General features: G+C 40.4%; 1 protein-coding gene across 6 annotated transcripts in view; it reads left to right on the forward strand.

Moving 5' to 3' along the window:
• The first annotated feature begins 1,498 nt into the window (after nt 1-1,498).
• LOC309703937 (protein Dok-7-like) overlaps nt 1,499-12,116 on the forward strand; it is a 73,020-nt gene continuing 62,402 nt past the window's right edge. For all 6 annotated transcript variants that reach the window (XM_082528848.1, XM_082528850.1, XM_082528846.1 and 3 more), the window contains exons 1-3: nt 1,499-2,507; nt 2,603-2,648; nt 4,556-4,786. In XM_082528848.1, coding sequence (XP_082384974.1) covers nt 2,454-2,507; nt 2,603-2,648; nt 4,556-4,786 — 331 coding nt within the window. In that variant the 5' untranslated portion in view covers nt 1,499-2,453. The remainder of the gene's footprint in view (nt 2,508-2,602; nt 2,649-4,555; nt 4,787-12,116) is intronic.

Genomic DNA, 12,116 nt, shown 5'->3' on the forward strand with positions numbered 1-12,116 from the left:
GATTTTCTGAGATTTGATATGTATTGCTGTTCAGTTCATTCATCAGATATTTCTCTCTTTAGTTTTTTTTTTAAATTAAGTATATAAATGGGCTTTAGAAATAATAGATGGATTAAAAATAGCTCATCTCAAGGTCTTGAGTCCTTTTACTGTACTAGTTAAGCACATTAGCTTTGAAACAGTGAAACATCTCTAAGAAAATAACAGAAACTGGGTAAAAAACAATATATATTTATTGCTGATATATGTACAATTACATAAAAAGACTGTATAGACTTGATGTGGTACTTTTAATATGCACAGTTCAGTTTTAAGGTTGTTTTGTGGATAAACTTTCCAGATACCTAAAACTATGAAGCCAAATATAGAAAGTAGCTCCAAGAACAACTGAATGTAAAGATAATAAAGGGGTATTAAAAGCTTAAAATTACCTTAATAGGTCCAGAGACACTGAGTGTATGTGATTAGCTCCAGGGTCTGGGAGACCTTGGGTGGCACCAAACACACCCCTGAAGTTAGACTGCCCTGCTTTGGTTCTCAAATCAATGAAGTGCATGGATACAAATTACCTCGGGGTGTGGGTGACCTTTTTTCTGGAAATTCTAAATACACCTTCATGGTGTTTAGTTGTTTAATCCGTTTAAATTGAACTTCAGATTGCTTTCCGCCCTTGGTGTGGTTCTTTTGCACAGGTGTGCAGACTAAAACAACTGTACCAAGGCCTTTCAGAGGAGGCGGACCAAACAAACTGCAGAGCAGTTCGCTGGTGAGAATGCGATCTCACCTCGATGCAACCCAGTTACCAGGTATACACTAATCAGCAGAGTGCCACAGAGGTACACTGAACATTATTGGCTGAAATAATAATTAACAGAAAAATATGAATGTTAGGACTGAAGTCTCCATGTTACCACTCGTCCAGAATACACAGCTGTCTTCCTGTTTTTGCTCTTGCTGCTCCCACTGCAGATGTGTGGCCGACAATGAAAATGAAACTTTGCATTTTTGCAAACTCATCAGCTGATAAGTGGGCTAGAGTAAATGAAGTAGGTGTATCAATGAGTACCCCTTCACACGGTGAATCAGTGCCTCCTGCCTCTTTTACTGTGCAAAGGTTTTGTCCATTTTTTGGCCACATCTACTAATGTACATTTACACAGGCTGGTGATATGTCCACAGTTAAAATCCTTATAACTTGTTAATTGTCAAACCTTTTTCCAGTTGTTTTGTGTTTTGTTCTGGTTGCTTTCCATTGACTTAACCTTCAGTCCAGTTTACTTCCATTTGATGCAATTCAGAATCAGATTTATTTATTTAGTGCCAAAACACAGCAACACCTCAAAGTGCTTTATACTGTAAAGGACCTACAGTATTTTGAAGAAAACTCCAACAATCCATCACCACTTTGTGATGGTGGGAAGGAAGAACTCTCTTTTAACAGGAACAAACCTCCAGCAAAGGCAGGCTCAGGAAGGGGCAGCAGTCTGCTACAACCGGTTGGGTGGAATAAAGAAAAAGACAAAAACAGAGCACAGTGAGACAAAAACAGACAAACAAACAAACAAAAAAACAACCCACGAATCCTGGCAACTGCTTAGTTTAACTCGTTAACATTTTGACCCCACATGAACGCAAAAGGGTGGTGCTACATTCAATGGCCACTTTATTAGAAGATTAGTACACATATTGATCCATACTGATATGATAGCATTACACATTTGCTCCACATGCATCTCCACAAAGGTGCACTGCTGGATTGAGATCAGGTGACGGTGGAGGCCATGCCAGTACAGTGAGCCGGCTCATTGACATGGTGATGTTTTCCCGCTGGACCAATTTTTTTCAATCTTCTGTTGTCCAATGTTGGTGAGCCCATGACAATTATATAGCCTCAGTTTCCTGTTTCCTTAGTTCCCTCCCAGTGTGGTCTTCTGCTGCTATAGCCCATTTGCTCCCAGCATCACAATGTTCTTTTATGCTATTCAAGTTACTGTTTCCTTCCTCTAATCTCATCAACAAGGCGACCTCGCTGAGAACTGACGCTCACTGTACATTTCCTCCGTTTCATTCCGTGAATCCTAAAGATGGTTGCTGCCCTGTGATTGGTTGATTAACGAGCTGTTGAAAAGGTGTACCTAATAAAGTGTCCGGCGAGTGTATATGCCTAGTTTGATGTATTAACGTGCTCGGTTTTACTGTTAGAGTGGCGTGTGGCATGTTAAACACGCGGGAGCGTCTCACTGTACCAGCCCAGGTGGCAGCAGCAGCATGGCCGGCAGACGGACACACAGGCAGGCAGACAGACAGACAGACAGACACTGGTCATGCCATTTTCCATGTGCCTTCCTTGCTGGGGGGCGAGTTTGCGCCCCGCTAGAGGAGAGCGCAGCTATTTTGAAAGTGACCCCTCATTCAGGCAGCGACTCTGCAGCTGTCAGGAACCATGACTGAAGATGACGGATTCTGTTGTCGTGGAAGGATACGCCAGACTCAGAGACGGGAAAAAGGTTGCTTTTACTTTGTCTTAATATGCGGATATCTCCTATGCACACTTTGACCAGTGCTTTAAAACCCCCCAAAAAACTTTTCTTTTGTTTCACAGTGGAAAACTAGGTGGCTCGTGCTCCGCAAACCGTCGCCTGTAGCAGGTAAAAAAAAACTTAAAAACTAGCTAATTTTGTTTTTAGCATTTCTCGCTCGCATTGTTGTTTTGAAATTAAATCTGACAGCGGCTACACAAATCTGCCGCGACAAGCTGGAGGAGGACAGTGAGCTGGTGTTGCACTGCTTGTGTTTTCTGTTGCGTGAAAGCTCAACAAGCCTCGGCTTCAAAGGGCCTGCGTTTGTGTTCAAATACACAGCTTTGACCCAGGAGGCTATGGCGTCCAAGGAGGGACAAAAAGACCTAAAACTTTTAAAATAAGGCTTGCATGACAAATTCAATACATTTGAATTTCAAAATCAACATGTGTGCAAACCACAGTTGGTATTAAAAGACGTGTGTGTGTGTGTGTGTGTGTGTGTGTATGTATATGTGTGGGGTGATACTGCAACTTGTGTTGTAGATCCGATACCAAGTAAATACGGGACCAGTGTTGCCGATACTTTGAAACCTAACCTATAAAGGCACTTTATCTAGGGGAGATTTGGTGAATTGTTGTTAATTTGTAAATTCTGAACACTAAATCAATGATTTTAACTTTTCCCAATAAGTAATTACCAGAGCAAAACACAATTATTAGGTTTTTGTGCAGTTTCGTGCAGATAAACAGTTTTTTTCCCTTCTATTTTGCCTGTAATGTAAATGTGCCACTTTGGGGAAACTTCAGTTGTTTAAATGTGTTATGGGCTATAAATAAAATAGACGTGGCTGTCAACACAAAAAAGTTCAGACGTAGTGGATTTTTGACATATGTATATTTTTTTTTCGTTTCCAAAATAATAATAATTTATTTAATACAGTTCAGCAGGCTACATACTGAACCCAGTGGATAGAAACAAAGTATGGAGCCTATTATTGAGCTAGTATCAATCTGACACCAATACCAGAGATGATATTGATACTATCCACACTTGCCCATCTCTAGTAAAACCTATATTACACAATGGTTCTGAAAAAGAGCTGAAGCATTAGCACAAGCTAAAAGAATTTCATTAAACGTTTTTAATGACTCAAACGTTTAACGTGGGATTGTGTTTTAAAAAAATGGGAAAACTGATGCCAAAGGTGCTTTTAATCCACACACTGTCTTTTTCCATATGCTATAAACTCACTCTTGAAAGCATTTCTGCACAGTTTACTTTTTCTTTTTACACAATTACATTTATAAATTATTTATTTTTACCACGTGTACTGCTTCTGCTGTACAACAGCAGGCTTTCAGATTATTTCTAAATCACAAGCTTCAAACCTGTGGTTCTTATTTGATCCCATCTTCAAAGCTAATGTGCTAAGGTCTGAGCCAGAGACTCGCTGTATTTTTAGATGTACCATGAATGTGAACAGTCACGCTTACCTGCGAGGCTTTGGCTCTGCGGAAATAAAATCTAGTAGTCATTATATTTGCACACATTTTCAAATATTTTATGGAAAAGTGAGTGGATTTAGCATGAACTTGTATTTGTACCGCATTCAGTTTTACCGCAGAAAGGTTTCTTGGGTATGTTGCGCTGCACAGCTCAACATGCTCCACAGTGAGGCTGAGTGCTGCTGCTCTTCAAATCTTTGATGTCATGTTATCCCAGCTGTCTGTGCTCATGCCTCAGTTATGCGAGTGTGTGTGAAGGAGAGGGATGATACACGGACACACACAGTGTTGTTTTGTCAGTTGACACTGATTGTTTGAAAGGTGGCAACAAACAGAGGACACTACAGTAGCTACTGTGGGTCAAAATACATCCTGTTAGTAACTGTCAGTGTCATTTGGGGATTCCAGTATTGATTTTACTTTTTTTTTGTTACATCTTAAAAAAAAGAGTAGAATTTAATAATGTTTTAATGCAGACTGTGTTCTTCTGTCTTTGTTTCGTCTCCTGCTCATTGTCTGTCCTGCAGACTGCCTCGTGTTGCTGGTTTTTAAAGACAAATCAGAGAAAGTTCACGGCAACAAGGAGAGGGCGAGCATCACCTTGGAGGAGATCTGCGGCTTGGAAGCTGGACAGTGGTATGAGGGTGTGGCTTTTACTCTGACCATCCTCTGCCTGAATCAGGCTGTTTTGCTGGGCTTTGACAGCAGGGAGGCCCTGCAGGCATGGGACGCCCGCCTGCGATATAGCCTAGGAGAAGGTGAGAAGAACCATGAGTGTTTGTTTTACTTGTGTTTAACATCCAGTGTTTCTTTTTCTTTCCCCTCAAAACCTTTCAAGGAATTTAAATGATGATATTTGATGTTCCTATCCAGCTGTTCAAAATTACCCCCGTGCAATCATCTACATGCTTCTGAATCAATTTCCTAGATAAACAAATGATTTTTGTCTTTAATGAATATCTGTTATCTACTATCATACTACGTTTGTTGTCTAAAGTGATATTTTAACTTTTTTTTTTTCCATGTCTGATTACTCTTAAGAATGTCATTTAGTCAAGCACTGACTCTCTTTAGTGTGCATATTGTTTACTGTGTGGACTTGTTATATAAGTTACATGCATCATGAAGCAATAGGAGCTATTAATAGCAACGAACTGTTCAGCAGGTGGCAGCTGAATTTTACATTTTACATTAATGACAGTGCTGGGGGACCTGATTGTGTGGAAGAGGCTTAAGACAAATTGCATTGCAGTTGTTCCTTCCAGTTTGTCGTCTGTTTTGTGTTAAAGTATACGTGTGCATGCTTGGACAGATGCACTTGTGTCTGTTCAGGCTTGCATTGAGAGTTAGATAAGTGTGTGTGTGTGTCCTAATGTCACTGAGTGGAGTGCATCCAAGCTGGCAGAAATGTCACCTGCCAGCTGCTGGGCTGAGGGCCACCATGCACAGAGCTTTTGTTGTCTTACGTGAGACTGTATGAATCCTTTTTAACCTGAGCGATGATGTGCCGCACCTGGCCAACATGCCCTCGTCGCCGCCTCCGTTAATCAATCTCCCTGGCCAAGTTTGTTCAAATCCACGAAAGTTTTTAGTTTAGTGTTGTTGAGGAAGATCCACAAGATCCACACTTGCTGTGTGTGAAATTTAGCAAAGTCAAAGGCAGAAACGCCAGTGAAGTGTTGTGATTCGCTCTAATTTTATACCCGACTTTCCCCTTTTTCTTATTGTCGAGACTCAGACTCATAAAACACAGATGTCTGTGACACGCTTTGATTGATTGCGCTGGGCTTTAGATCTGAGCCCGTTGTGCTCGGCTTGCTGATTTCATTCTGTCTGCAGCTGTTTCCCCTTTTTATTTGTGAATGAAATCAAATCCATGCTGAAGTAATCATCGTGTGAGGACACTGTGTTTTCTGCCCCTTGTGAAGCTTTTCTCCTGTTTTTGTCAGTATGCAAAATTACATTGACCGTTGTCTTTCCATTACTCATTAGTTCTGCAATCCTGCTCACTTTAATCACAGTGAATCCCAGTAGACTGTTTGGTGGTTTCTTTGATGGTTCATTAGGACATAGTTGTAGAGCCCTCAAAAAATCCCTATAGAGATAAAGTGCAGCCATTGACTGTATGTAAAAGATGGATGCAGCCAATGTTGCACCCTGTTTGTGAGCTTGCAAACGGAAGATTTAGCTAGCAGCCATCTTGTATTTTTTTTTAACAGAAGTAAATATTTTGATAAGGATTTTGAGCCTGAAGTTATCATTTAATGCAAGGTTAGCAACTACATCCATAAACTGTATATACGGATGCATGTGCTCATTAGTCATAAGTAACAGATTAATAAAATAATGTGATTTCACTCACAAAAACAGGAGTACTGTCTTGACTTTTAAGTACAGTTAACCATCACAACAGTGTGTGTTATTTGTTAGATAATTGCAAAAAACATCCTACAAAGAAACAAAACCACTAACGAGGTTCAGTACAATGGTTTTAATCAGCCCAAATACTATTACTGACCTAGCTGCAACATTATGCTCCAAAACACAGCATCAAACATGGGCGTAGGTTCTAGGTTGGAAAAATAAAGCTAATATAAAAGTGTCTCAAACCTGCATTGTGTCTTAAAGACACCAGATGGTCAGCTTTAGTTTAGTTTACTGGTGTAATTGATTAATTAATTTAGTTAATTCCTTTTTAAATCTTTGTCTTACGTTCTGTATGCTCATTGGCTGATGACTTATGATTGACCAGTTGTTAGCCAATGAGCAAGTAGATTTTAAAAAGCAGGATGCATGTGGATGGGCAGATATGACTGTGAAACTCTTTTTTTTTTTTTTTTTTTTTGTCAAATATTTTTATTGAAAAAAGAAAACAACACAGTACTTGCAGTTACCGAAATACAATTAACCTTTCTTCATTTTCCTAAGTAAATATATATATATATATATATATATATATATATATATATATATATATATATATATATATATATATATATATATATATATATATATATATATATATATATATATATATATATATATATATTAGGGGTGCAACGATACACAAAATTCACGGTTCGGTTCGATACTTTGGTGTCACGGTTCGATATTTTTTCGATACAAAAAAATGTTCATGCCTTTTTAATTTGTCATTTATTAAAATTATAAATATATATTTTAACTCAAAAGTACAGTTTTTAAATTTAACCCTAACCCTTGTGCGTGTTTTTTATTTTGACAGCGAATGCGCACCTGCGGACCACTTATGTGCAGCCCTGGTTATTTAGCTCGTCATATTGCAGCCACAGAAATTCTTTTGTCCATGAAACCATAAAGCTGCACTTTCTTTTTGCCTTATAGTCTGATTTGTCATAACTTCTCCGTTTTGTGGTAAGCTTTTCTTTGGCTGTCACTTCTTCACCCTGACCTGTCTTATTTGGCTCAGCAGAACTAAAATATATATCTGTCTGTGAAGGTTCTCAGTCATCCAGGTCATCGTAGTCAAATATAAATCCTGCTGCTTTTACACACGCACTCACATAAGCTCAGCGATTCTCTGCGATCAACCTCTCACATGTTTAAGCTGCGGGAGATTTCACTTGTCATGTTTGCATAGTAAGCTAACGATTAATAAGACGATGTCAGAGGAATTGGTGCGCAAATTATCATCACTCACAGATCAGTGCTGTCGCTCTCTATACGCAGTTCGCGCGATTGCAAAGTGAAAGCAAAAAAACAAGCGCAAATTCAAACGCGATTTCAATATGTCACATATTGACAGTGGCTCACCGATGCCAATGACATAATTACCCAGCTACATTTCCGAAAGAATGCAATAGCCCGACGGGCAGGGCAGAGATAGATTTTGGTAGCCCGACTGAAAAAATCGCTAGCTCCAGGACGTCGGGCTAGCGATATTGCAAGCCCTGTATCTGATTGAGGAATCATGCATCTTTGGAAAAGAGTTTATTACAGAGGAATGTCTCTTTCCAAAATAAAAGCTATACTATCCGCTTCTTCTGGGCTATATTCTCAGCAGCATAAGGAGAATCATGTGCTAACAGCTGTCTAAATGACTCGGCTAAAGTTAGTAGCATGCTTGTTGTTTTTGTCTTTGCACTAGGATGATGTCGGCGTAAATGTGCAGTCATATTCGTTGTGTTCCCACTAGTGCTTTCAGGTTAATCTCGTTGAAATGACCTTAACGCCACAACACGGCAAATCTCCGTTAACGAGCTACCGCCGATCGGGGCGTCCATGGGGCTAGACGGCCAACACGTTAACGAGCTAACTGCGCTAACACACTAGTTCCCACTCATGTAATTGAGCATTGCATGGCACATCCAACATACTGTTTTACTTTAGTCCATGACTGCTTACCTTCAGGGTAGGGCTGAACGATATATCGCATTTGCGATAATATCGCGACATGATCAAGTGCAATTTTCTAACCGCAAAGGCTGCGATTATACTGCGATTATATTATACAATTCATGGGCTGCATCCTCCTGAGGCCGCATTTGTAGACCGATTACGTCACAGCGACGCGCCGAAGGCTGTCCAAATTACTACCATATCCCAGAATTCATAGCGCGGCCCAGCCAAACTCCAGTTTCCAGCAATGGCGGCCGCTACTAAGTTTTAAAATTACTCATACTAATCTTTCTGGGTCACAAAATAAACTTTTAACATATTTTCAGGCGAGAAAGTAGTTGTGTAAACATCAAATATCTGCTCAGTTTATCAAGATATCCCATATTTGCAAAAGTGCTTTGACGTTTTCAGAGGCGTCTGCTACCCACCAGCTCGACAGCTAGCCGGGAGCTCGAGGGTTACTGATGCGGCCGAGAACGGCACAACTCCCGGCACATCATTTTCAGATCACCGCGGAGTTTCGCTGCTCGGGTTAAACGTAATATATAAGTCACTTAGACAACCTAAAAATGTTATTGTTGGGCTTTTTTCAGTGTTTTGTTTGTTCGTGAGTAAATCGGTTTGGCTGAGATTAAAGTTATTAGATTAGATAAAATAAAACTTTATTAATCCCCCGGGTGGGTTCCTCCTTGGTTTTCACACAGCTGACTAAACGTCAAACAGAAAACTTATTAAACAGAAGTATGAGACAGTCGAGAATTTACACCAGTGTCTGGTTATATTTTAGATAGCAAGAAGCAGACGGCCGAGTTTATTAAACTCCACCGAGACAGCGGTGACGCTAATCAGGAGGCTAGACCGTCCAATTTCACGCCTTTAAACTTTAAAGGCGTGTTTGTGTGTGTGTTTATACAATTGCTATTATGTTTGCACTTTATGTGTAATGTTACTGACTGCAAAGATCAGTAAGATGTGTGTATTTTTTATTTATTAGTTTTATTTATTTAATATTATTTTTTAATTGAATGACTGTCTAGTAGTTCACAGATGTCGAAAAACTGAGTGTGGTAAAGCCACTGATTTTTTTTATATATATTTCTGCAATCTGCACATTGTACTGACTTTCATTTTAATGTTTACACCAGGGTTCCTTGTCAGCACTTTATGCTCAGATGTTTGTAAGCTAAAAATAAACTATTGTGTATGTTCAAATATACTGTTGTGATTGAAGAAGTTAAATAAAAATGTCAGTCATCAATTCATGCATCACCTCATGTCATCATAACAGAGGTCTGTCTTCCAGGAAAGAACAGTTTAAAATTAATGTAATATAGTATTGGCCATACTATATGATGTATTGCTTGTCTTTGTTTAATAATACAGAAGACAAAGACCTTAAAAAATAATCGCATATCGCATCGCAATCGCAATATTGGGGCAAAAAATCGCAATTAGATTATTTTCCATAATCGTTCAGCCCTACTTCAGGGTCATACGTCACATGAAAACCAAAATAATTCCAAACGCCAGATCTGAATGAGGGTGGGGGAGGTCCATGTTGCAAGGAGAGCTTAACTTCTGTCTCGCTAGCTTGCCCTGCGCTCTTCCTTCTGATGATGCTGTCTGTGTTGAGCGCTCAGTGAATCTGCGTTCGACTACTCCGCCTAGGCTGCACTGTCGAGCCTAGGCGGAGTAGTCGAACGCAGATTCACTGAGCGCTCAACACAGACAGCATCGTCAGAAGGAAAGTTGATAAAATAAATTACAAATTTTGTATTGTTCGATACATATGCGTACCGAACCGAAAGCACTGTATGGAACGGTTCAATATCGATACGAATATCGTTGCACCCCTAATAAATAAATATATATATTACTGGTAGGATTTCTGGATATCAGCCACCTCCTCTATCTGCCCCCTGCACGGTATGTACCACCGGCAGATAGAGGAGGTGGCTGATATCCAGAAATCCTACCAGTGGCTGGACAAAGCTGGACTGAAAGACAGCACAGAGGCACTAATCATGGCAGCACAAGAACAAGCTCTGAGCACAAGATCCATAGAGGCTGGGGTCTATCACACCAGGCAAGACCCCAGGTGCAGGCTGTGTAAAGATGCCCCAGAGACAATCCAGCACATAACAGCAGGGTGCAAGATGCTAGCAGGCAAGGCATACATGGAACGCCATAACCAAGTGGCCGGCATAGTGTACAGGAACATCTGTGCCGAGTATAACCTGGAAGTCCCGAGGTCAAAATGGGAGATGCCCCCAAGGGTGGTGGAGAATGACCGAGCTGAGATCCTGTGGGACTTCCAGATACAGACGGACAAAATGGTGGTGGCTAACCAACCGGACATAGTGGTGGTAGACAAACAGAAGAAGACGGCCGTAGTGATCGATGTAGCGGTTCCGAATGACAGCAATATCAGGAAGAAGGAACACGAGAAGCTGGAGAAATACCAAGGGCTCAGAGAAGAGCTCGAGAGGATGTGGAGGGTGAAGGTAACGGTGGTCCCCGTGGTAATCGGAGCACTAGGTGCGGTGACTCCCAAGCTAGGCGAGTGGCTCCAGCAGATCCCGGGAACAACATCGGAGATCTCTGTCCAGAAGAGCGCAGTCCTGGGAACAGCTAAGATACTGCGCAGGACCCTCAAGCTCCCAGGCCTCTGGTAGAGGACCCGAGCTTGAAGGATAAACCGCCCGCAGGGGCGTGCTGGGTGTTTTTTTTTTTTTTTTTTTTTTTTATATATATATATATATATATATATATATATGCCCACACTCTAAAACAAAGACCCCCCCCCCCCCAAGTCCCACACAGATCAACACAGCCATCAAACATATTACAGCGATATAACAATAACAGAAGTACATTTAAACAGGCAATACCTCTAGACTCGTAAAATAAGAGATAAAGGGTTGCCACTTGTGGAAAAATGTGGCTGTGCAACCTCTCAACGTATATTTAATTTTTTCAAGTTCTAAAAAAACATGACATCTTTAGGCCACCGGGAAGTAGTAGGATACTTAATAGACTTCCAATGTAACAATATTAGACGTCTCGCTAACAGGGATGTGAAGGCTATAATATCCTTTTGTGTGGTATCAAGTGTAAGTGAGCGATCAGGAATCCCGAATACAGCAATCAGAGGACAAGGATGAAGAGTTACCCCAAGAACAGTTGACATAATACCAAAATACCCTGTTCAGAAACCTTCCAGCTCAGGACACAGAAAAAACATGTAGCTAAGGTGACAAGGAGAGCCATGGCATTTATCACATTTATTTTTCACTTCTGGATACAATTCAGAAAGTCTAGACTTAGAGAAATGCGCCCTGTGTATGACCTTAAATTGACGAGCACAGGAGGTGGAAGATCGTACCCTCGCTATTAGGGATGGGTATTGATAAGATTTTAACGATTCCGATTCCATTTTCGATTCTGTTTAACGATTCGATTCCTTATCGATTCTCTTATCGATTCTTTTTTTTTTTTTTAAAAAGGAGAACACTAAAGTCGATTAGCTTAGAACTGTGTTTTATATCTTCTCTTTGAACAAGATAGAAATTTAGGAGTAACATGACCTTACAAACCCAACAGTGAGATCTTAAGAGAGCCACAGCCTACGGCTCTTCAATGGGGTGTCACAGGGTCCCCAGGAAAAAAAATGTATATGTAAAATAATAAAATAAATATTCTCCTGTAGCA

The sequence above is a fragment of the Aulonocara stuartgranti genome (assembly GCF_965226115.1).
Source record: "Aulonocara stuartgranti genome assembly, chromosome: 3".
Taxonomy (NCBI): domain Eukaryota; kingdom Metazoa; phylum Chordata; class Actinopteri; order Cichliformes; family Cichlidae; genus Aulonocara; species Aulonocara stuartgranti.